A 22,447-nucleotide genomic window follows, 5' to 3' on the forward strand; every position below is an offset into this window, starting at 1 on the left:
ACCACTGTCATAAGGCAACCAGCTAGAGGGGTGACTGAGGTATGCCAGGGCAGTGTGTGTTGTGGGCATGGCACACAGTGCCATGTCGACTCTCTGTTTTGCTCTGCACCCAGACACACGGCCTGCAAGGGCAGTGTGTGTGTGTCAGGGTACAGGGCCTCTAAGGGTGGCACAATAAGTGCTGCAGCCCTTAGGGGCCTAATCTGGTCACAAGGCCCTGGGTACCTAGTGTACCATTTACCAGGGGCTGACATGTGGCCAGAGATGCCAATTGGGTGTAGGCTTCAACACAGTTTTAGGGAAGGAACATAGGTCCTGGGTACCTGATTGCAGGAGCCCAGGGCACACTCAGTCAAAGTACATCAGCAATTCAGCAAAAAGTGGGGGCATACCATGCAAGAAAGATGGCACTTTCTCACACTGGGACGCCCCGTCGCTGGGGAAGCCATGCACTTTACAAATCTGGTAACATAACGTAACTGGTCAGCTACCTGCTCACAAGTGAATAACCTTCTGGAATGTCCACTCTGATTTTGCAGGACGGCACGTAGCACAAGGTTATTAAAAAAAAAAGCTCATAGGAAGCGACCTAAGAACATAATTAAGTTGGGGAAAAGGTTTATTTGTTTATTTATTTGTCACACCACAGTAGAAGTCGAAGCTCTTAACAAACAGGACAAATATTAACCGAATGGCCTCATGTGCCAGAAGAAACATTACCAATTGCACTTTCTGTAAGAGGATATATAATAGAAATAATATTAACTATTTCAAATAAGTCCAATGAAATGCATGTAGTTGGAAAATAAGTCTATCAGAATTACCATATCAAAGATTATGTTAAACAGAATTCCTTTGTGTCTGCTGTATCAGGTAATGTGCCAACTAATTTTACTGCCAGTTATTTTCCTGGTCCATTTATTACTGCACAAGAAAAGGTATGTCCAATAGGGTACTAAAGAATGTCTGTCATGCAATTGAGTCTAGAAGCTGTGAGGTGTGCTGTGCCTCGTAAGTGTCACTCAGATATGCCAAACCCATTGGTTACTGTGCAGTCGAATACCTGTCTATCACTTACTATGCTGCACACCACCTGTTCTCTTTCTTGTTTTAACTTTTTACTGCCACCCATCTGCCTTTCATTTTCCCATTCCCTCCCACTTTGACTTCATTTACATACGCTCAAAATGTGCTTTTTCTTCATTATTCACCCTATCATAATTACTTTCAACATTTCATCCATAACACTTTTTTGCTCACATTGTCACTCCCGTTCTCCATCGTAGTCTCACTTACTCTTTCTTGCACTCTGACTTTCTCTATCCCCCTCTATTATTATTTCTCCTAATAACAATCTCAATCTCTATTTGTTCTCTCTTACTCCAGTAGTTCTACTGACTCCCTGACAAGCTCACCATCTCACTGCATCACTCCCACTAACTTTTCGTTTAACTTTTCACTCACGTTTTTGCTCTTTCACACTCGCTCATATTCACCCCTCAGTCGCATGCTTCAATCTGTAAAGTTATCTTAAATGTTCATGCAAATATGTCATGCTGTGAGGAATAATAGGAGGTGCCATTGTATTATCTGTAACTTTGCACACATGCTCTGAAAATATTTTGCTGTCTCCAATGCTGTAAGACCACATTTTAGAACATACGTTCAGTTTCACGCTCCCTCTGTAAAGTGAGATCCAATTTTCACAGAGCAAAAGCTGGATTTTGTTGAACAATTTGAACAGGGAGAAACACAATGCCTAACAATCTTTCCATTGCAGAAGCCAAATGTAGTTCAGTCCAGAAAACCAGCATAGTATTTGGTGTTTACAAGTTTGCACTGCCATATAAATCACAATGCTGCTTGAAAAGGTGAATGAAACTGGGAGAGCACTGGAGCTGCATGTCTATGTTGAAAGCAGACACCATCATGTCCAGCACCCCTGCTTATCTTGCAGACACGCTCACCATATCTGGTTGTTTTCCATACAATCTCAGCTAGGACACAATCAGAATGCAGACTGAGCGCGGTAAAAAAGGGAAAAGCAAAGCATTCTAGACATTTACCATCTATGCATCCAGGATCTGCAACAACATCCCATATCCACCAGGCCCACCCAATGCTGCACCATTTCAGGAAGAGCTAAAGATGCAACTCTGCAAAGAACCCTACAGCAACGTGCATTAACAGGCCACAAACCAGCTACCTCTCTTTATGCTCGCAGACTTTATGCAAGGCTTTGACCCTGTACAGGGCTCCACTGCTGTTTGGCTAGATTTGCGCTCTAGAAATACCACATGCAAACATGTATGTGAATAACTATCTAATATTTTTCCCACTGCAAACACGTTTGTTTTCAGAACAGCATGCCCTGATGGCATTAGGTCTGTGAATGGACTGAAATAAACCTAAGAGACACAGGGTTGGTGGTGGTATTGTGAAAAGTTTAGTTCTTCAAAGCGATTACAGAAGTTCACTATATCACCTTGAAATTTTGTAAGCCAGAATTTCCCAAAAAATGTGAGCAATGACAACCAAAATTGATGTCTTTTCTATGATCTGAATGACGTTGCCGCATGTTGTAGTCTCTATTTGCTTTTTCTTGCTTCCCGTACAGCTCTTAAAAATCTTTTCTCGTGATCAACATTTTATGACACAGAAAGAAGCATGTGTAATGTGTCCCCTTATTGAACTTCGATGTGATGAGAAATTGCACCCTGCATGGTTGCGCAACTTAAAGGGAATACAAGTTGCACAGTGCCTGCCCCTCAAAATAATATCTTATGGTTTAAGGTGCTGTGTCATCCATAGGGATGCACCACTGCTGCTCTGGAGTGGTTTTGTAGCCCCTCCCACCTTTAATGTTATCTTCAATTCAATACGTACTTGTATCAGAAAGCCGCATCAACCTCTGGGCTGCATCTCCTCTGCTCCTGTAATAACACCATAGACTTCTAATTTCAGTAGTGCTGCCATTAACATATGGAGTATTCAAAAGGTTGTGTCTCCCATACAGATGCACCTCCCCTGCTCAGCTTGGGCCCATAGATTTTTGCTATTGGTAATTAAGGTATCTCCATTTCTTTAAGATTCCACCATTTGCACCACTCCAGAAAAACCCTTAAACTTTACAATCTGGTGGCTTGAGATTTTGTTTCTCCTGTAGGCATCATCTCTCCCATCATTAGCAGAACCGTTGAGTCTTCGACCTTCAGAAGATTACCTATAATATCTAGTGGTTTTAGGCTGCCTCTTCCAGAGGGTGGCACCTCTGCTGTTTGGGTGCCCCCTCAGGCTCCTAACATTCCAGAAGCTGCACATTCCATAGAGTTGCACCACCTTATATCAGTTTGGACTCAGAGGCTCTCAATATGACCGTTTAGGAAGCTTTACCTTTCTTGGTGCTAATCTTGCAACTGTGGTGAATGGACCCTCTAGGGCTGCATGCCTCTTAGGCTGCACCTCTGCTGCCCCTGAGCCGGCATCTGGTATGACATCTGGTGGCTTGGAAAACTGTGTCTCCCAAAGCACCACACCTCTGCCACCTCTATCAGACTCACAAATATCCCATATCTTTTAGACTTACAAATCCGATTGTCATGTTCATTTGATTAAAGAGAAGTTATGTTTTCATAGGTGTGTTTCTCCAGTGAACTGACCCTTTTACTCCTCTGTGATACTAAAGTCCCTGTATCCTTCTTCAAGCTTACCTTGTTTCCTATATAGATCGATCCATTTCCTATTCTTCACGGGCATTACCACCCCAACAATATTGTTCTGCATATAGAAAATTCGGCAAAAGCTCTTATGCAACTTTGATAGACAAACATTTCCCAACCATCCTACATCCACCTCCTAATAACTTTCACTCCACCCTCCCTTGCTCTCAAGCCTTTTGTGCTGATATATCTTCTTTATAACTTAGCCATCCCTTCTTATCAACTCCTTCCTTCACGCTTCTAAATCTTCACTACCCTCACTCTACCACACTTCACCAGCTGTAGCCGAGTAAAATGTATCCTTAGCCTTCTAGATTCTGCTTGTGAGTCTACCTCATTATCAACCCTTCTCAGCTCCATAATCCACGTTTTAAACCATTAACCACTGCCAGTACACTGAACCGACACCATCTGGTCGCTGTCCTCACACACTTAGCTCGGCACTACCTAGACACAACCTAATCCATCAATTGGAGCAATCACTACATCATCTACTTGCACTTCTGCCATTTCTCGGCTCCATCCAAAGCAATCATCATAAACAAGTACCTTGTCAAACAATGGGAACCTTGGTATTCTTCTACCAAAGCTGGCAGATTCAGAGGTAGTTTACCCTATGATGATGACACAGCAGATGAGGTTCACTGACACAGTGTTGTGAACATTGATATTGAGTGACACAATATTGTGTCAAAAATATTGTAATCAAAAATGTATTGGTTCCATACTTATAATACAAATTACAAAAACGTCATGCCAAGAATATTACTGACACGAATATTGACCATAAACAGGTACAAATATTGATTGCTTAATAAACATTGACTTTAAAGTAATGTTTTTAAATTAGTTCATTATTTAAAAGTATTTAAGAGCCTGATTTGGAGTTTGGCAGAGAGGATACCCCACCGCAATGGTGATAGAGTACCTTCTAACCCACACTGAAGGTCCACACTTGTAATTTAAAGTTGGGCAGATCTTCATTATGTCAACAGTGGAGACTACTCCACTGATAATAAAAATCTCTGAAATCCCAACAGACTACAGGCCTTCGGAGGTTTGGTCATATGTTGGCCCACCCGACTTAGAGTGGGCAAACACATGGCCAGTTTTCAGTGCCCCTCACTACCAGGCAAATTAGGAGTGAAAACTGAAAAATGCCCACCTTGCCAGATCTGTACTATCTATTCAGGCAAACTGCCACCTCATGAGACAATCATTAAGCACACTGACTGGCCATCTGAAGTAGCAATCTAGAAGCCGCCAAAACTTAAATTGAAGACATTGAATAGTATGGCCCCTAACTGGGTTGGACTGGCCTATAGGGAAATTTGGTGGTGCCGGAGGACCAGGTCTGACAATGACAGGTGAGTGTGTGGGCCTTCTTTGGCTGTTTGCAGGCCTACTTTATGGTCTGGTCGGCCAGTTGTTACTATTGATTTTCCTGATGTTACCACAATCATTGTCTCCAGCAAGCACAAAAGCATGGCCCCATATCTTGCAAAACACTTATACATTAGCTCTTTACAAGTTCAAAACAAGCCTGATTTGCAAATGTTTGTCACTTTTTTTTAGCTGTTTGATTCACTAAGATTTGGTGGGGGCACTTTTATTTTGGTGTATGGCCTGTTTTCTATCCTAGTCTGTCCCTGGCCCCTTACTATCTCATTGGCGTCCTATCTTGATGAATACCCGCAATCTAATTGTCACATTCTTGCCACATACTAACCACCATGTTCCTCCTTCAAATTCTAATTCATCCATCTTGAGTCCCTTGTTACAGTAACTTCCTACCACCAAGCATTCCTGCAACTACCTCCCTCCATGAGTTTAAAATTGCATTGAAAAGTCTTCTACTGCAACTGGAAAAGCAAATATGAGAACAACTTCAGGCATAGTAATAAATACTGTCCTCACCTCACACTTCTGGCCCACAAACATATGAATCACAGACAGTTATGACCACCAAAGATAAACTTAAGACTGCAAAAAAAAGAGAGTCAAAAATTGTTGGATTTTTACCCTTTCACATGGAATTTGATCATACTGGTAGATCTACCAGTACGATCAAATATCAGTTTGATCAAATCTAGTTCTAGGGTCAGATTTTATGGGAGTTCCTTTGTGCATCTCCTCTAAATGCTGGTGAACATTCACAAACCTGTTGGTTTAAGGGTTTTTACCAATATTTTGCAAGCAGTTTCACACTCTTTATTTGCTCCTGTGAAGAGCAGTAGAAGACATACTTGTAAGGTACTTAATGAAAGGACACATCCCAGAGTTGTTGGGTCATAGGATAACAATCCATTTTGGGGTGGGGGGACAGGATAAATAGTTTATATCACTTTTTTCACTTTAAAGAATGAACATCTGTTCCCTTTGCCAAAATAATTGCCCACTAAAGCACGCATGGAAACTGGCAACAGTTCCAGACATCTGAACTCAACGAAAAGAGAGAAAATGACACCACCCGCAGTTAATGCCCAGGTCTTGCGGGTTTTAGCCAACCTGCTGTGACGGAGGAGAATACCATGAAACAATATTAAAATCGCAAAAAAGAAAATCAAACACATTCAATTCAGTTAGCAAAAAATGAATATCAATGCTCAATTACACCACAATTATAAATTGGTTGTGTAGAAATGCAAAAAGTATGTACTTGCCTTAAGCACAGGGCTTTAAGTGGGATGAATAAACTGGGGGTCTCTCAATGGGGCGTGGCCAATGTAATTAAGGGTGTGGCTTAAAAACACAAAGGCTAAAAATCTGTGCTTGGCATAGTGTGCCACCCCACTTGTATTGTGCTGTTTCTGTCATTAAATCCAGATATATGATACATCAAGTAACATCATGCCTACAAGTCAGGACTATTGACTTTGTCAATGGTTGTTAGTTGCATAAGATAAATGAGCAGCACCTCTGGCTTGTATATAATATTGAAAAAGCTTTCACTTATAGCCCTGGTGACACCACGACAATGTTGCTGCTCCTGAGTTTCAAAAAGAGAAGGGAAATCCCGAGAGAAAATTACTTTCTTTAGAGGATTTCCATTCTCCTACAACGCTCACCTGGCATTACGTCGTTATGCCGTAACTTCTCCACTAGTGAGAAGTGAGCAGTGTGAGCACGCGCACATGGATGTGCCTGCTGTCACTGCAGTCCGGGGAAAAACGGACCGCCTGTGCCAGGGCACAAAACAGAGCCCGATAGAGACCCGTTTCGAGGCCCCCTTTAAAAAACCTGCCGCTGCTCAGCACCGGTGAGACCCGACCCACTTAAATCCATGCGTCTGCACTATTGTAAATTAAATAAACACCCTATTAATCGTTTCTAAGTGCATTAAATACATTGGTGACACTTCTGTGTTAAATTATTTGGGGAGTTGGAGTCTTACCGTGTCGTCGTCTAAACACACGAGATCCGCTGTGTACGATCCTCTGCTCCCCTCCACCAGATCCCTGGGGATGGAATTGCCCCCCAGGGACAGGAGGCAGGCGCCAGTGACGTCCAAAAAGTCAATCTTAGAATTCCTCAGACACACGTTGTAACTGTTGTTTGGAGTGTAGGGCAGACTTCCGTCGGATATCAAGCAGGAAGGCTGGGCGCAGCTTGCGACGTCACCGCCACTTCCATAAACTTTCAAGGCCACACATATGATAACTGTTACCAGAAACACAAAGGAAACGAAAGCGATTGCAATAACCAAATACAGGTTTAAATCCGGCATCGGGCCCCCCTCTTCGCGGCGCTCTGTGAATTCGGATACCTTCTCGCTGTTACTGTCCATGATACTGACGCTGAGTGTGGCTGTACTGGATCGAGCCGGGTCTCCCTGGTCCCTCACGAGCAGGATCAGCCGCTGGTGGCTTCCGTCTCGGTCCTCGATGGCTCGAGATGTTCGTATCTCCCCCGAGTACAGCCCGACTTTGAAGAGAGGATCTCCCCTGCTTTGCAGTAAGTGATACTGTAACCAGGCGTTGTGTCCGCTGTCCGCATCCGCCGCTGTGATCTTTGACACGAGGTAGCCGGGCTCCATGGTCCGAGGGATGTACTCGGTGCCAAAAGAGTCCGTTCCGGGGTGGGGGAGCAGCACTACTGGAGGGTTGTCGTTTTGGTCGAGAACAAATATATCGACGGATACATTACTGCTGAGGGCGGGGATCCCAGCATCCTTTGCGTGGACATAGAACTGAAAATGTCGTATTTCCTCATAATCAAATGATTTTAGGGCATAGATTTTGCCACTCTCAGAGTTTATTGAAACAAGATTATCATAAAAGCTGTTTGATGTAATAGAATATGTGAGGTAGCCATTTTCTTTCAGATCTGAGTCTGTTGCAGAGATTGTAAACAGGTGGGTCCCCGGAACATTGTTCTCCGTTAAATGAATAGAGTAAGAAGTCTTAGCAAACCGCGGGCTGTTGTCATTGATGTCAGACACTCGCACTGTGAGGGTTGTGGTGGAGGTGAGAGCAGGCGCGCCTCTGTCCGTGGCGGTGATGGGGATGCTGTACTCCCCTGTAGACTCGCGGTCCAGGGGCTCCTTTAGGACCAGTGAATAGTGGTTGTTGAAAGTATTCTGTACCGTAAAGGGGAGGGCTGCAGGAATGGTACAGTCCACCTTCCCTTTATCCCCGGAGTCTTTGTCTGACACTTTCAGGAGCGCGATGACGGTCCCGCCGGGGGCATCTTCAGGGACAGAGCTGGACAGAGACGTCGTGGTGATTTCGGGAGCGTTGTCGTTCACATCGATGATTTCCACCACTACCTTGCAGTGGCCGGCTATAGGGTACGGCCCTCGATCCGTGGCTGCCACTGACAGCTCATATACCTCGGAGTCCTCGAAATCCACCGCTCCCCGCACTGTGATCACACCTGTGAGTTCATCTATGGTGAACATCTGGCGCACACCTGACGGGACCCGCTTGTTAAAGCCATAAGTGACCTCACTGTTTGGTCCTTCGTCTATGTCTGTGGCATTTAGCTGCATCACACTTGTCCCCAAGGGCACATTTTCCACGAGTCTGACGTTTGTAAATGAACTTGTCAAATCAAATGTTGGGGCGTTGTCGTTTGCGTCATTGACCAGGACGAATATTTGCAAAGTCCCAGACCTCCTGGGTGTTGCATCCAGCTAGATGCCTTCTAGTGTTTCACCCCTGATGTAAGACACTGTACACCCACCCACCACAGGCGTCACCAGTCAGGTGACCCTGTCAATAAAAGGGGCCGGGCGCACGTGCCCTGGGCCAGTTACTGCACCATACCAGTCTGTGTCCGTGCCAGTCCTTTGCCCAGCATGAGGGCCTAGCGCCCAACGCAACAATGGCGACGAGGCGGGTACGATACCCACGTGTGCAGCCCCCGATCTGCGCAACGAACGACGACTGAACTAAAATAAAAAGGGAGAGAGAGAGCTGCCCGCAGTGAGGGCACCCCCGTGTGCCGACGCGAGAAGCCGAGAAGCCGGCAGGGCGAAGCATAGCCCGCAGCGTGACTGGTGGCGACCGGGAGCCCACCCCGCGCCTCAGGCACCGGCCGCAATAACCCTGGTGGAGGGGGAAGCGCCCCGAACACAAGCGGACCGATCGGAGCCCACCCGTATCGGCCGCGACGCCGGAAGTCCGCAGGCGGGGCCGGGTGCCCACCCCGGCCCTGCCGCTGTGCCTGGAGGTGCCCGGAAGTAATGGCAAGCCGAGCGGTGCCCACCCGCATCGGCTGTGACCCCCGCAAGAGGCATGTAACACGCGGTGCCCACCCGCGGAAAGAAGGAGGCCCGCCAACTGAAAGTAAAAGCGGAGCCCACCCGCGTGAAAAGCCCAGCCGGGCATAAGGTGAGCCCTGGAGCGCCGGCCCACTTGAAGCGGACGGGAGCCTACCCCGCCGCGATAGCGAAGCGGCACAAGCAGCACCCCCCCCCACGCGGTCCGTGAAGCTAGGTGACCGGCTGCGGGACGAAGAGAAAATGGAGAGCGGAGCCCACCCGCAGCGGCATGCGACCGCAGGCGGCCAGCGCCGCCAATGAGGAGAGAGGATAAACGTTCGGGCCAAGAGACTCAGCCCCCATCTACACAACTGAGAAGGAAACCAGCGGGTGCCTACCCCGCATAAGGTAACACGCCGACACCCCTCCCTGCCGCGCGAAGACTGCAAGAAGCTGCCGCGGGCAGGGAGGGTGATTGCAAAAGGTAAAGAATGGCCCGCTGGCCATCCGGAGCATGCCCCACCAAGTAGGACCCCCAGCAGCGCCTACATGAGCGGCAAGCGGCCAACGCCGCCAAAAGTGAAACCCGGCGTTACCCCGGAGCAGTTTCCAACTCGCACAAACACTGGTCAAAGCCTCTCCCTATGAGCAGTCCCCAAGCCTGTGCCCCCTGCCTCCAAAAGAAAATAAAGAACAAAAGACTTACCTGCTGCCACGTGTCCTGCCCTCCACTGCTCTGGCTCTGGCCCGTCTGCACTCTGGCCCGTCTGCACTCTGCCAAAACCTGAAAAAAAAACAACACGGGAAAGAAAGTCTAACAGCAAAGAAGGTTAAAGCAACACTGCCATCTAGCGGCCACTGGTGGTACTGCAAGCCAAGGGGAAAATCAACAAGCCTACAGCAAGCCAAGGAAGTCCAGCAGCTACAGGAGACCGACGGATCGCAGCGCAAGGAAGAAGAGGCAGCAAAGCATGTACCGCAAGGGCAGACGGATGCGCGATGGTGAGCGCACGGGAATGCGACGGAGGCGCACAAGAATGTGCCAGAAGCGCAGGAACGCGACGGAAGCACAGGAAGAAGAGATGGTGTGCCACAGGGATGCAGCGCCATCCCGCAGCGACAAGGAGGAAGAAAAGGAAATGGTGTCAAGCCACATCCACCCCAGCGAGGACTGCGCTGTCGCCGCATCAAGTGGAGCGAACCCTCGAGAGAGCTAAAGGACTTAGCACAGATGTACCCCGGACGCGGAAGGTACGCAACAGCGCCTACAAGAGAGGAATCCACTGACGAAGATGCGCGCAGCAAGTTTCCAACGACACTGACGGGCACGGATGAAGAGACACACCCAGTGGCGCAGGAGCAACGCTACGCTGAAGATGTACCACGACGGTACGAAGATGAGCATGCACCAGCGCCTGACACGGCAGCAAACACAGGTAGTCACACGACGTGACATACCCCGTCAAGCCGACCAGCCACATGGTCGCACCACAGAAGCCGCGTCCCGTGAAGCGCATGAAGAGCGCAGTCGGATGCGCACCAAGAGTGAAGCCGACCGGCCAGACGGTCGCCAGAAAGAAGCACCACTGTAGGGAGGTCCCCTACATCTCCACCGCCCCAGTGAAGCCCCGCAGTGGGCCGAAGGAAACAGTGTCCTCCCTCGTACTGCGTCAAGACGAAGTCGGCAGAGACCCAAGACAGCAAGAGAGGAGTCGCACACCACACGTGGCAGGCCGCCACGGCAACGGACACTCCTACAGCACAGCGACACGTGACCAGACGTCACAGCGCACAGCAGGCAAGGAGCCCTTCACACAGAGTGAACAGTCCGGACAAGCACACTGGAAAACCAGAAGGAGCAGCCCCCGAGACGGCGCAAGCACGAAACTCCTTGAGGGAAGACTAGAGAAGAGGGATCCCGCAAAATCCCTGAGGATGGGTTTGGTGCCATGGGAAGCCCCCAAGAGGTACACGCAAGTCCTAGCAACCGGACAGGCCTGCAATAGGCCGCAACAGAAAAGGAAGATCGTCACAAGAGAGACGCGACCGGTGCAATGTCCATGTGGAGCAACATGTGACAGGTGGCAGGACGCCACTTCCAAAGAAGAGCCTGGTCAGAAGAAGGAGAAGAGCATTGCACAATGCCATTCCGCAAAGGAGGACAGAACAGTGGCATGACGCCGCAGGGCAGACGACCAACACAGGGGTGCACGATGGAACAGAGAAGAGCGACAGGACCAAGGACTTGCATCAGCACGCAAAAAGGTGCTCATCCACGCAAGCCAGCCACCGGGGTGTAGAGACGTCACTGGAGACAGCTCCGCGGGAGGACCTACCGTAAGCCGCTAGCAAGCGCAATCTGCGTCCTGGCCCCACGCTCGGGAGGACCTACCGTAAGCCGCTAGCAAGCGCAATCTGCGTTCTGGCCCCACGCTTCGCAGTTTGACCGTCCTCTCACCTGTCACCGACTGCCTGGTAGCGATGGCACCACACCTCGCAATGCACCTGCCTGAAGTCAACGGAGAGGTGCCACGAAGTCCATCAAGTCCTTCTCACCCCCTAAGGTCACCCAGACAGAAAATCACCGCCTGTCTGCCCACTGAAGAAAACTAACATCATGTTGCCACCTCCCAGGTGCATCATCAACAAGGAGCATCGCACCACCCGTGTGAATCCACACACGCCCCGAACACCCGGAGCGCAACGAGGCGAATCACCCAGGAACAGTCTGTACACCCCAGTCAACCTACAGCCTGCCGAAGTAGAGCACACCCGACCATTGGAAGAACCGCCCTTGTGGACTACACAAGACCTGGCCGTGGCCCTGTTGGGAGTTCTGCAGCGACCCCTAAGCGTGGCCTACGCAACGGCCCGCACAGCCCACGCGGTCACGTGGCAGTCCAGGGGACAAGGGCCTCAACGGAGCTCCCGTGGGAAGGAAGTCCGAGTAGGAGAGATGTGTCGGCCGCAGCTCCACGTCAGGTGAAGGAAACACGAAGGTCACGGCTGAAGACTGGTCACCCGCAAGAGCACCAGAGGAAGGTGCAGAACCCCAGTCCAGACTGCGAGGATTCCCAGACAACGACACCACCCTCGGAGGCTACATGAGCGACTTGGCTGTGAGTCCGTTGGCAGTTCCTCAGCGACGCCTTCGCGCGGCTCCCACGAAGCCCCGCGCGGTCCACACGGTCCCATGACAGCCAGCGAGCAAGGCCACCCAAGAGGCTCCAGTGGCAGAGGAGTCCAGGCGAGGGAGGCAGGTCGAGCGTCGATCAGCAGTCAGGAGTAAGGGGGTCACCGAGCACGTACCCCCACAGGAAGGCCTCACCCACAGAGATCGTCTCTGACACCAAAGTGGATCTCACCACAGCTCCAGACGCATCAACACTGAACTTGTAGATATAGACTTCGACACCGCGAGACCAGGCCGGTCTAAAGAACACCACCAAAGCGACTGAAGGCATCCCGACCGGGCGGTCTGAGGCTCCAGCGCTGACTGGCTGACGGTCCATATAGACTCACGTGGTGTTTGTGTGTTACTTCTGTGTTTTATTACAGGTTGGACTTTTGTTTGGTTTTTCATTAAAGTTTGGGAGGGATGTTGCATCCAGCTAGATGCATTCTAGTGTTTCACCCCTGATGTAAGACACTGTACACCCACCCACCACAGGCGTCACCAGTCAGGTGACCCTGTCAATAAAAGGGGCCGGGCGCACGTGCCCTGGGCCAGTTACTGCACCATACCAGTCTGTGTCAATGCCAGTCCTTTGCCCAGCATGAGGGCCTAGCGCCCAACGCAACACTGGGGATTCCACCGTCAAATGCAGTGAGAACAAGTGTGTGAAAAGGTTGTTCCTCGCGATCCAGCAGCTTGTTTAAAACCAGTTCTGCAGATTTGCTGTCGTCTGAATTTGTAATAACCTTGAGGTCGAAGTTGGAGTTAGGACTCAGCGTGTAACCCTGGACAGAATTGGATCCAATATCGAGATCGACCGCGTTTTCTATCGGAAATCTAGTTCCCGGGAAAGAATACTCGACCATATTAAGGGTTAATTCGTTCTCGTGAAAAGAAGGGGCTTTGTCATTTACATTCGTAATCTCGATTTCAAGGCGATGCATTTCCAATGGATTATCGATTGCCAGTTCTGCGTGCAGTGCACACACAGCGCTCTGCCCACACAACCCCTCTCTATCGATCCGTTCGGTGATGACTAGATCACCGCTGCTTGTATCCACCTGGAAGAACTGATTCCTGTTCTTGGACACGACTCGGGGTCCACGGGCTTTCAATCGATCCGTGCTGATCCCCAAATCCTTAGCGATGCTTCCGACAGCGGCCCCTCGCTCGAGCTCCTCAGGGACTGAGTATCTGATGAGACTCATTCCAAAATCCCAGTGACAGAACAGCACAAACCACTGCAGCCGCCATTGTCGTGCAACCCACTGCCTTGGGACTGCCATTTCGAGCGATTTGGTTGTCAGTGACTCCTGATTATCAGATCCTGTCAGCCGCTTATCTTGTCGTTTCCTCTGCAGTACACGGAGACGATATTATTCTCAAGACTCGGGTATTTTTTGTTGTCGCTAAAGCTGAGTAATAGCCCGGAATCTCGTATTGGCTATAAGCGTCAGGTTTTCTGTGGGATCTTTTACTGCACTTGGTAGGTAGCGCCATCTCGCGGCGCAAAGTATATCTACATTGAATTATGCGTCACCACATTTGTTTTAAGTAATCCAGATTAAAATGCCTTTTTGTTCCTTAATTTATTTATTAAAAGAAAACAAAGTATTACAAATGTTCACTGTCAAATATCAAAATATTATTTATGAAACCATTCGTACGTGGTAGCAGGTGGGCACTTACGTGTGAGTGAATAATAATACATGCTCCGCAGACGCTGCTGGCTTAAGTAAAACACAGTGAGATGAAATTTCCTAATTTAAAACGTGAGGGCAATGAGTTAGCACAATTAATCAAGAAAAGGGTAGGACATATAGCGTCAAATTAGTATTCGTGTTGGACACACAGGCACTAGCTTCGCAGTACCGCACATTAATACTCAGCTTGAAACTCAAACTATTAAAACATTGTCACATCTTCCACACTTCAAAAACATGTCCTTCTCCGTCCAGAGTATCCGTCTAGTGTAGTCAGTGAGTTCTCTTTTGAGCATTTTAGATGAACCATACGTTTTGACCTCATCACAGACCACACCACCCTTTTTAGAAGCTTCACATGTGCCAGGTGCGACTTCATTAATATTGCTAGCGTTGTTAAATGTTTAGCTTATCCATAATTGTTGGTTCTGGTCGATTCCTCAGACTGGCCTATCTCAATCCTGGCAGGCCTGTATGGCTGAGTTCTATCTTATAGTTAAGACAGTAGGGGCTATTAGCAAACGTAAACTTACAAATGAGTAAATATACAAGTTTCCTCTTATACTTTTAATGAACTTTACTACTTTTGTCTAATTACCATTTATAACTGTGAAGTTGCTCAAATGTGCACCCCTCCCTTAAGTCAGGTGGTAGAGTATAATTTATGTGTGTAAAGTTTCTACTTGTAACTCTTCTCACGTAAGCAGAGGTCTTCTTCACCAGGGCAGAGATCACTCCATGGTAAAGTATAGAGAAAGGTTTATTACACTTTAAATAAATAGTGTATATATTTTTTAAGTAAATTAATCTAAAATCTGTATTTAAAATGTGGAGAAGAATTAAAAAAGGCTACAGCATTATTAACTTAATTTTATGGTGAATATTTAATTATATAGAATATATTATATTCAAAATAACGTTATTTAAATTAAAAAAATCCCACAAAGTCTAACATATATATTTATTATGTAGTATTTAATATGTAGTAAATGTCTTAAAATGTATGCATAAAATTATTTTCAAATCATTATAAATATCTTGTCAAAACAATTTGTTACATTAATGATTAAACTAAAAAAAAATAACATGATATAATAAACTAATAATTATGATGTATTTATACATAATTGTTAATAAATTAAATGTATATTTTTAAAAAGTTAAAACAAGGTAATTTATCATTGATTCATATGGGCTTTTATTTTAAGTCCCTGCCGTCCTTATTTTTTCATTGGGCGGGTCCAGGGGTAGTAGTGGTTGGCTATGTGAGGTACTGGTCTTACTCCAGCTCTGAGATGGAGTACATTTACACATGTGCAACTGTTTTTGGGTCATTTGACGCTGCAGTTATCTTAGAAGTGCACAGTGAAACACACAACAAACGAAGTCCACAACAACTTTCGAAAAAGAGTAATTTTTAATAAATAAAACAAGACCAAAGCAACAAAAATCTAATCAGTAAAACCAAAAACAGTCAATTGTAAAGATTTTAGTAAAAATAGTTCCAACATGCATAAAGAGCCAACTGTGGATATCTGGCAGCACTGGCCCGGTACAAAGTCCCACTTTCAGGCCAACAGCGATGTACCACAGGGCGGCTACAGGGACCTAGTTAGACCCGATGAACAGAGTACCTTCAATCCTAGTTTGCGGAGTGGAGCGAGGATCCGCGTCAAAGATGCATCATGCAGCCTAAGCGATGTGTTGGTTACAAAATGCTGTGAATCTGTGGTGTGAGATCCTGATGAATCGATGTTGAAGATCTTGTCGACGAGGGCTTGCAATGCGAAGTCCAGATTCGAGGATATGTCGCACAGTCGGGGCGATGCATCAGTTCCAAGGATCTGCAAACCCACAATGCGGAGCCCGGTGTCATCCTCGAGGCTGCCATGGATGAGAGATGCAAGGGCCAGCATCAAGGATGCGCTGTGCCGCAGTGGTTCTGAAGATAATGCGGGCTGCATCAGCGATGCAGGTCTTTGTGACTGGCCCAATCCACGCAGCAGCGGAGATATGTTGGTTCTGCTGGGTCCATAGAGGCTGGCAACACTTGACAGGCTTGTCTCATAGTGGGCACAGTCCAGGTGCAGATGCAAGGTTGTTGGAAGCCTGTTATGCCCCTGAGACTTCAGATCAGGCTTCAGACCAGGATCCAACTAGCCTCTGGATTCACTCTGTGTTCTGGGTTCAAGAGATGCAGGTCCAGCCCTTCTCACCCAGGCAAGAAGGCAGCAGGTCAGCACAGCAGGGCATCAGTTGCTGCAGAGCAGCAGTTCAGCAGTCAGTCCTTGTAGCAGCACAGCAGTTATTTTTCCTGGCAGAGTATCCACAGGTCCAGAAGTGTACTGAAGTGGTGGTGTCTGCGGTCCAGTATGTATACCCAATTGTGCCTTTAAAGTAGGGAAGACACTTCTAGAAGTTTCCTTTTGAAGTCTCCAGGCATCCCACCTTTCCTGTCCTGGCTCCAGACTAAGTACAGGGGGTATGCAGCCCTTTGTATGGAGGCAGGACACGGCCCATTCAAGTGTAAGTGGAGCTGTGCCCAGCTACTCCCTCACATCTTTCTTTTCAATGATAGCCCAACCAGGTACACCTAATCTCCCTATAGTGTAAGGCAGTCTAAGAGGAATATACAAAGCTCAACTGTCAGCTACACCCTGTCACGTGACCCAGGTTTCGGCTGCTTGCACTAAATGGCTATGGTAGGAAAATGCCAACTTTCTAAAAGTAGGAGGGTAAAGCTGCCTACAAGGGATTTATTGAAACCATAACAATTATAAAGAATTCTAAATATAGGTTTGTTCAGTGATATCTAATAACACTCGAACGAGTAAATCAAAATTAATTGTGTCAAATAGATTGTTAAATCAATAACAGCAACCGGGTGATCAATTGTAGAAAAATATATTTCAAATGTCATAAAAATAACAGACAATAACATAATCAATGAAGCATGTATATAGGGGTACAAAGAATACACTGGCAAAACTCAGCTAACATTGACAACAGGAAGCATATAGGTTGAATATAGGAAGGCATCTTAATTGTCAATATATATATCCATCTCCATTCAGTGAAACAATGAGTATGTCCTACGTTTATAAGCACAGAAGGTGCCCACTAGGTGGGTGTGTGCACAATGACATCTCTCTTTATCGTGACATCTCTCTTTATCAATTATTATTTTCGGGGAACAACCTTTACAACGCAACTTTTACACCGCACTACCATTACAACGAAACTTTTACAACGCATGCGATGTTACAACGCATGCTTTTACAACGCAAGTCTTTACATCGACTTGCACTAGATGGCGTGCTAACATTAGAAATAGTGTAGTTTACTATCCAAACACCTTCCCTACTGCAACGTGGACTGGAGTTAGTATAGTAAATTACACATTTCTAATGTCAGCACGCCATCTAGTGTATGTCGATGTAAAGACTTGCGTTGTAAAAGCATGCGTTGTAACATCGCATGCGTTGTAAAACTTTTGTTGTAACAGCATGCGTTGTAAAAGCATGCGTTGTAACGTCATACATCCATTATTTTCTAACTATCTTGTCCCATCAGTGCACAATCTCCTGTGTTTATTTTCATGTCCTTTTCTCTCAGACAGAAATGTCACAAGAGCAAGCAGACTTATGTGAGGATGAATTTGTCAAAAAAGGACAACAGGTCACAGGGTTCTGTATCTCTCTTGTCCAGAGGGTGCCAATTTGAATAAGGAAGAGTTACTTACGATAGGCAAAAACAATGAAAATTCATTTGCACTGCAGTGCAAGACTGAGACAAATCTAACCTCACCGGCTTGAGGGTCGTTGTGAAACATACATGTGTATTCTGAATAGGCTATTTAGAACTTGGAGCATGGTTCACAGATTCTATCTCAGAACTCAAGACTAAAGGATGGTGATTGACTCTTGCTCAGGCCACAGAGGACCAAGTCCAGAATGGACTAGGAATTATGCAGGCAATTCCAGTAGTCACAAAGGACACTTCAGTGTTATGGTTGAGGGAGCTCAACAGATAGAGGACGCCCTTCGGTGGTTCAACTCACCTGCCCTTGACTTTCATTTCTTCCCTCTCTGTGGTCTCTGGTATGTGAGAACCCCTTTTGAGCTCCTCAGATCTCTCCAGCTGTGGTCCAATACTCAGTACTTTAAATGAGCCATTACTCAACGTTACTGAGTAATGGCACATTTTTATTTTCTTCGTTTGAGTACCGGAATCTCTCCTAAGAGAAGGAGAGTACCAGTACTCATAGGGGCCCAGCATCAGTGTAGATACTGTTCTGCTCAACGTGTATACAAACCATCGCGGTCAGGGCCAAATTTGAACTTTACTATACACCTTCCCCTAACCCAAGACTGAACCACGAGCCTTCTGAGTGGCTAACTGCAGTACCTGTTCAGCCAGTCAGAGAGCAATATACATATATGACTAACACTATGATTGTGTAGCACCTGCTTCATAAATCTTGTTATGCTGTTCCAATCTACCTATTCCATGTTCTTTCAATTGACTGGTGAGGTTCATCTGGGCCTGGACGAGGTGTAAAGCCAGTCCCTGGATGTTTGTTTCTGGTCCAGGGAAGACCTGGCCTGTGAGTTCGGGCTGGGCTGTTCCCAGGCGCGCAACGCCCATTGGGCTCAAAGGGCTTCAAGCCCCCCCCCCCTCCAATCGTGTGTCAGCCCGGGCTGAGACAGCTTCCCGGGCACACACAAAGCCACACCCAAGTACTTCACAGGTCTTTAAAAGACCTTTTACTAGTTAACGAGGCTTTGCTGTTTTTTATCCCTTCTTAGAGCATCTTCATCTCCACTCCAACTACTGCTGGAAGAATTAGCCTCGACCCCCAATATTTTTAGTAGCCGCCCCCGAAATTTGGCTCTGGTTGCGCCTCTGGCTGGTCCCATGGAGAGCAGGGGCAAGACTGGTTTGCACATGACTGGGTCCAAACTGGGGTAATGGTGTGCTAAAAAAAACAATGGATTAAACCCAGATCTGTGACAGGAGTAGATGTTTGACTGGTTCAGCACTCCATCCGTCATTTGTTCTTTTTGCTTTTGTCACCCTAAGTGGGAAGGGTATGCCCAGATGTGGACCTCATGCTCACTGTACCAGGGGTTTCAAGCTAGTCTAGCTGATGAGGGGCGATAGCCTCAAACCAGTCCTAGGATACTTGTTTTCAGTCTAAAGAGGACCTGGCCTGGGAGTTCAGGCTGGACTGTTCTCTTGGGAAGCAGGGTCAAGAGTGATTTTCATATGGCTGGGTCCAAACTTGGGTGTGGTGGTGAGCAAAAAAATTATTAATTAAACACATATCTGTGACTCGTTGAATGTTTGATTTGTTAAGCATTTCATCTGGCATTTATTTGAGCTTTTGTTGCCCTAAGTGGGATGGGTATCCCCAGACGTGGGCCCGTGCTCACTATACCACTGGATTCAAGCTAGCCTGGCTGATGAGGGGTGATGCCCTGAAACCAGTTGTTTCCGGTCCAGGGAGGACCTGGCCTGGCAGTTCAGGCTGAACTGTTCCCATGGGGGCAGGGTCAAGACCGATTTGCATATGGCTGGGTCCAAACTGGGGTGATGTTTTAAGTAAAAATGATGGATTAAACCCAGATCTGTGACTGGAGGTGAATGTTTGATTTGTTCATCATTCTGTCTGTCATTTGTACATTTCGCTTTTGTCACCCTAAGTTGGAAGGGTATGTATGTGCAGACGTGGGCCCTGTGCTCACTGTACCACTGGATTCAAGCTAGCCTAACTGATGAGGGAGGATGCCCTGAAACCAGTCCCAGGATGCTCATTTCTGGTCTAAGAAGGATCAGGCCTGGCAGCTTAGGCTGGATGTTCCCATCAGGAGCAGGGTCAAGTCTGATTTGAATATGGCTGGGTCCAAACTGGTGTGGTGTGGTGAGCAAAAAAACGGTGGATTAAACCCAGAGCGGTGACGGGGTGAATGCTTGATTCTTTCAGCATTCCGTCCATCATTTGTTCTTTTCACCTATAATAAGCAGACACGGACAGACTCTAATGCTTTCAACTAGAATGTTAAATGGTAGCGGCAGTTTCAGTCGATAACCTTTCAAGTATTTGCCCGGCGGTAATCGCCTCTTATACCACTCGATAATTTACCAATGAAAGAGGCAGGCGCCGGAGACTGGAAGGCAGGAAACAAAGTTTTATTCCGTCGGAGCAGAACACATCAGATCAGACAGCAAGGTATCGTCACGAGGTGCTCTAACTGCATCTCTGAGACCTGGTCTCTTATACACTGGTTTATTGCTTTATTACACATAGTACATTCTTGCGATTCCCTTGATGCCTGAAAGAACATCCCCTGAAGCCCCGGCTCAGATCCGATCCCACACATAGATACAGTAGAAGTTCCCACCCTACCCGCAGTGGGAGATGGCTATCGCGCAGCAGGGAATTCCGCTAATTCCCGGGGGTGTGTGCAACTGGCCGGGTCTCAGGGGGTAGGGGCTTTGATCTACTGTAATCCCTTTGAGTGGGGTGTTTCCCTTCCAGTAGGGGCAGTAAACTGCATCCGCAGGGCTAGGTGATGGCCTGGGACCAGTTCAGACAATGGGGCGCTGAGGAAGGGGGGGGTTATCAAAGGAGAGGCATGACCATGTATGGGTTGTCGGTTGGAAGTGGTTCCGTAGCAGGGTCGCGCAGAAGGAGAGGGTTTATGGCCTGTATGAGAGAGCGGGGGTGGCCGGCGCGCGGGGGATGCTTGCAGCGCCAGTGGAAAGCGCTGGCGGTCGAGAGTGAGCGGGGAGAGAGTGGGGTGCCTAAAATGGCGGCTGTGCATTCGCTGCGCGTGGTGCTGGGGAGGGGCAAGATGGCGCAGATAATGTTCAGTTTGCAGGCTAAATTTCCACAGTCCTCCCTTTTAACATATCTCGCCAGCTTGTCCGGCCAATATTCACCTTTGTTAGCCTTTCAGTTACAGCATCGTCAATGTTCGTCACACATTTAAAAAATACAGAGTCGTTAGGGTAGGCTAGAGTAATCTGACACATTTGTACATTGTCTCATACAGTTTGATAAAGTAGGCGAGGAGGAAGTGCATTCAAAGTTGCAGTATAGTCGTGTACATGGCTGGTGTTACTATACAAAGTTACATTTTCTTAACTTCTCAGTGTACAGTCGGAAGTGATCGATGCAACATCATGAAAACTTGATAAGAAGATAGTTAATATAATAAGGTGGTTGGGAGAGTATTTTTAACTTTGACATGTGTTCTTCTTTCCAGTGTCCTTGTTTTATAAAGAGCTATCACTGGTAAGCTCTCATTGTTGTTCTTCTTTCGTTGGCACTGTTGAGCACCGGCGGTGGAACTAAGGTCCAGCTCAAATCCGATTTCTTCACGTGGCAGGGTGTGACCACTCACTGTTCTTTGATCACAGTCCTGTTCCTTAACACAGTTCACCACAGGTACTTTTGAGACAGGGTCCCGGCCTTTTGTTCCTCGGTAGTAGGTCAAAGTCATAGTCCAAATGAAAGAGGAAGAGAGAATGGGGTGGCATGGGATCGGATCAAAAATGCGGACCAAGGGGGGGGGGGGGCAGAATCTTTTCAGCACTGGGCCCATCAATCGGGCCCGACGGGTTGAGACTTCAGGCACGCTGGTCAGTGAGCAGGGGCCTCGATGTAGCCCTTCGCGCTCATCGTTCTGATAATGGTGCCTCATCTCACACTCTTGTTGCTTCGTCGCTTCCCCCTTGGTCGATGCCATAGATGTTTTATGATCCTCAGCCAGACTGTGCGTCACGTCCGACCCCTCTCTTCCGATGGCTGCAGGTTATCCTTGAATAGGTTACAAGAAACGAAAGTCTTAGAGATCTTGGCAGGGAAGACATTTACATACTTCATTCTCTCTCCCAACCACTGAGTAGTTGCGGAAATGCTTTTATCTGTTACTACATGATTGGTGCCTATTAACTCTGATGTTACTGTGCGTGTTACTAATCTATTAATTACTGCTGTGGTGCAGGGTTCTGTGGGTGTCCCTGTCCATCGTCTGGCCTTCTAGGTGTCGGTTTCTGCGCCTTATAATACAAGGTTTGGTAATACCCGTAAGTGCGAGGTGCTACTGTCATGCGTTCATGAGTATCCTTTTCATACAGT

General features: G+C 47.4%; 1 protein-coding gene across 1 annotated transcript; it reads right to left on the minus strand.

Moving 5' to 3' along the window:
- Positions 1-627: 627 nt before the first annotated feature.
- On the minus strand, positions 628-16,265 carry LOC146810755 (protocadherin gamma-B1-like). The gene is made up of 4 exons (XM_085614995.1): positions 15,936-16,265; positions 13,220-13,953; positions 7,114-8,836; positions 628-732 (listed from the first exon to the last, which is right to left on the minus strand). The coding sequence occupies exons 1-4, from the start codon at positions 16,263-16,265 to the stop codon at positions 628-630; spliced, it is 2,892 nt and encodes a 963-aa protein (XP_085471121.1).
- Between the last annotated feature and the right edge of the window lie 6,182 nt (positions 16,266-22,447).

The sequence above is a fragment of the Triturus cristatus genome, chromosome 7 (assembly GCF_964204655.1).
Source record: "Triturus cristatus chromosome 7, aTriCri1.1, whole genome shotgun sequence".
NCBI lineage: Eukaryota > Metazoa > Chordata > Amphibia > Caudata > Salamandridae > Triturus > Triturus cristatus.